The 2,327-nt window shown below is 56.0% G+C and overlaps 2 protein-coding genes across 2 annotated transcripts, besides 1 other annotated feature; one reads left to right on the plus strand and one right to left on the minus strand.

The window, feature by feature from the left end:
• On the plus strand, positions 1 to 817 carry Tc00.1047053510313.10 (hypothetical protein, conserved; the record flags this gene model as incomplete). Its single annotated transcript, XM_797593.1, has 1 exon — positions 1 to 817. A coding segment is annotated over one exon (817 nt), but the record flags the coding sequence as incomplete, so codon positions are not given.
• Positions 1 to 2,327: a sequence feature (heterozygous, Esmeraldo-like haplotype).
• Positions 1,284 to 2,327, minus strand: Tc00.1047053510313.20 (hypothetical protein, conserved; the record flags this gene model as incomplete). The annotated part of the gene is made up of 1 exon (XM_797594.1): positions 1,284 to 2,327. A coding segment is annotated over one exon (1,044 nt), but the record flags the coding sequence as incomplete, so codon positions are not given.

Genomic DNA, 2,327 nt, shown 5'->3' on the forward strand with positions numbered 1-2,327 from the left:
GCTGCTGGTTTCTCGCTGCGCGCCTCCCGTGGTGCTGCTTGATGCGAGGGGCAATGCGATGACGCCGGCGGCCATTCAGCGCATAGAGGAGGCCCGCGAGCTGTCCTCCGCCCCCTGCGCTCTTCGGCTGCCTCCGACTGCGGGGACGGCTGGGGTGGCTGCCGCGGCGTCGCTCAGGGAAAGCGCCTCTTCTGCCTCCACGGCGGGCGGGTGGCGCCGCGGTTTGGATGCGGAGGCGCTGCGGAAGCGTCGTTCCGCGCTGTTTGCGAGCGGGGCTGCTTCCTCCACCGCGGTGGGGAGCGAGCTGGGCGGGCGGGGTCGTCCGCGGAGCCGCCAAAGCGCGGGCGAGGCCCCGCATGACGTGGCAACGGTCGAAGTCGCTGCACGGGCGCCGAACTCGGCGAGCGGCCCCGCACCTGAGGAACGGAGCCGCCGAATGGAGGCGAGTGGTCGGCGGCATTCGGCTGGTGCGGGGAAGGGCGAGAAGAGGGAGGAAGAGGCTCCTCCTCGCGGGGGCGATTGCGGAGAGCCCCTTGACGTGACGGCGAACCTCAGCCCTCTCTTGACGGTTGTGCTGGATCTTTCGAATGCGGTGCCCACGGGTCGTTTGCAGGCGCTTTACGGCACCGACGATATCTGGAGCGTTGTGGCGTCGTCTGGCGAGGCGGTGTCGTGCGCGTTTCCGCCCAAGCAGGCGCCATTTCTTCGGGCAGGGGTTAAATCAACGGCTTCTTTTCACTCTTTGACAGTCCTTTTGCGAGCGAACAAAAACGCAAGCACAAAAAAGAAAAAAGAAGGGAAGGAAGCGCTAGGATAGGGTCGCCGAGCGCCTTCGCAGGAAGGCGGCGTTTTGGCCAGACAAGGGTGAACACGCTAGTTTTTGTCGTCTTTTTGACTCAACGGGCTTAGCGCTCGGCACCGGCAGTTGGGTTTACCCATTTCAATTTTTAAATTAAAATTCCTTTAATCTTGTAAATGATAAAAGCCAATAAACGTAACACTTGCAAAAACATTCGCCATAATTGCGGTAGCCGCGGCCATTTTAAAACATTTTAATTGCAAGCATGGAATTCATCGAAATATAATTTTTGTATTCACCATAATATTTAAATACTGCATTATAATGATTGCAGCGATTCATTTTTTTTCCGCATCCCAGCGCCACCAAGCGTACATTCCATTTACCCTAAGAATTCTACCTCGCACTCCTTCCTCCATCGACTCGTGGCTGCCCCTCTTCCTTGTTTTTGCGGCCCTTTCCTACCTAATTCCCGCTTTTTATGCTAATCTTTGCGCTGCGCGTTCATCTCGCTTATCCTCTTTGCCCACTTGGCTGTGAGCAACTCCTCCGCAAGCCGTTTCTGGATTTGTGGCTGGAGCGAATTCAGACGTCCCGCAACCTCCAGCAGACGCGGTGCCCCTGCCATGAAAATGCCCTCTTCGGACTCATCCGGCATGATGGCCGTCAACACCTTCGCGCGGGGCAATTTGGTTGGTCGCACCAAACCGGCCAGGTTGGACAGAATCTTCTCGGCCCGGTTCAGCACGGCGTAGGAAAGAGACTGAGAGAGGCCGTTGAGTTCCTCCAGCAGAGTGAAGCGATAGTTTTTGCGTGTGGTGTCAATCTGCGCCTTTGCACGAAGAAAGTCCAAAAGGCAGGCATTGATGAGAATTTGTGCCCCGTCGTGCCGCCAACCGTCCGCCACGTCGAGGATGGGAAGCAAAGTCCGATCGCAATAAAGGCCGTCACGAAGAGTAAACGTGACGTCATCGACGGAGGTGAACAGATCACCACAACCACTTATGGCCACAAATGGGGATCGGGCCTTGTATGGGACGGACGATTCCTGAAGTTTCTGCTTGAGTAGGAACTCCGTCGACCCACCTCCAAAAATGCGGCACTTTTTATTGGTGCTTTTCATGCAAGGAAGACGAAGGGCGGCGCCGGTTTGAGGTGCCAGATGAGATGCCAAATAATTGTAGAAGGCAGAGAGCAACGCAAAAAAGTCCGTGTTATCAAAAGCATGTATAGTGGGAGAACACACGTCAATGGGAGAGAGCACGGCTCGGTGTTGTGTTGGACCTGTTTTACCCTCCCACAGAGTACTTACGGCAGGGTCAAGAAGAGCAGAACGGTGCATCTCCAGCGGCACACCACACGTCTGGTGTGTAGAAAAGAGATACGCAAGGAGCTCGGCAAGAGGTTCATCCAGGACACCACTGTTCAGTTTTTTGTCATACAGGGGTGGGTAGTGTGCCTTGTCAAAGACACCCGAAGTGAGCATACGAATGAAGGTGAACCCTTCATTACCCACATGGGCTTCCCG

Source organism: Trypanosoma cruzi, genomic scaffold, assembly GCF_000209065.1.
Source record: "Trypanosoma cruzi strain CL Brener 1047053516711 genomic scaffold, whole genome shotgun sequence".
NCBI lineage: Eukaryota > Euglenozoa > Kinetoplastea > Trypanosomatida > Trypanosomatidae > Trypanosoma > Trypanosoma cruzi.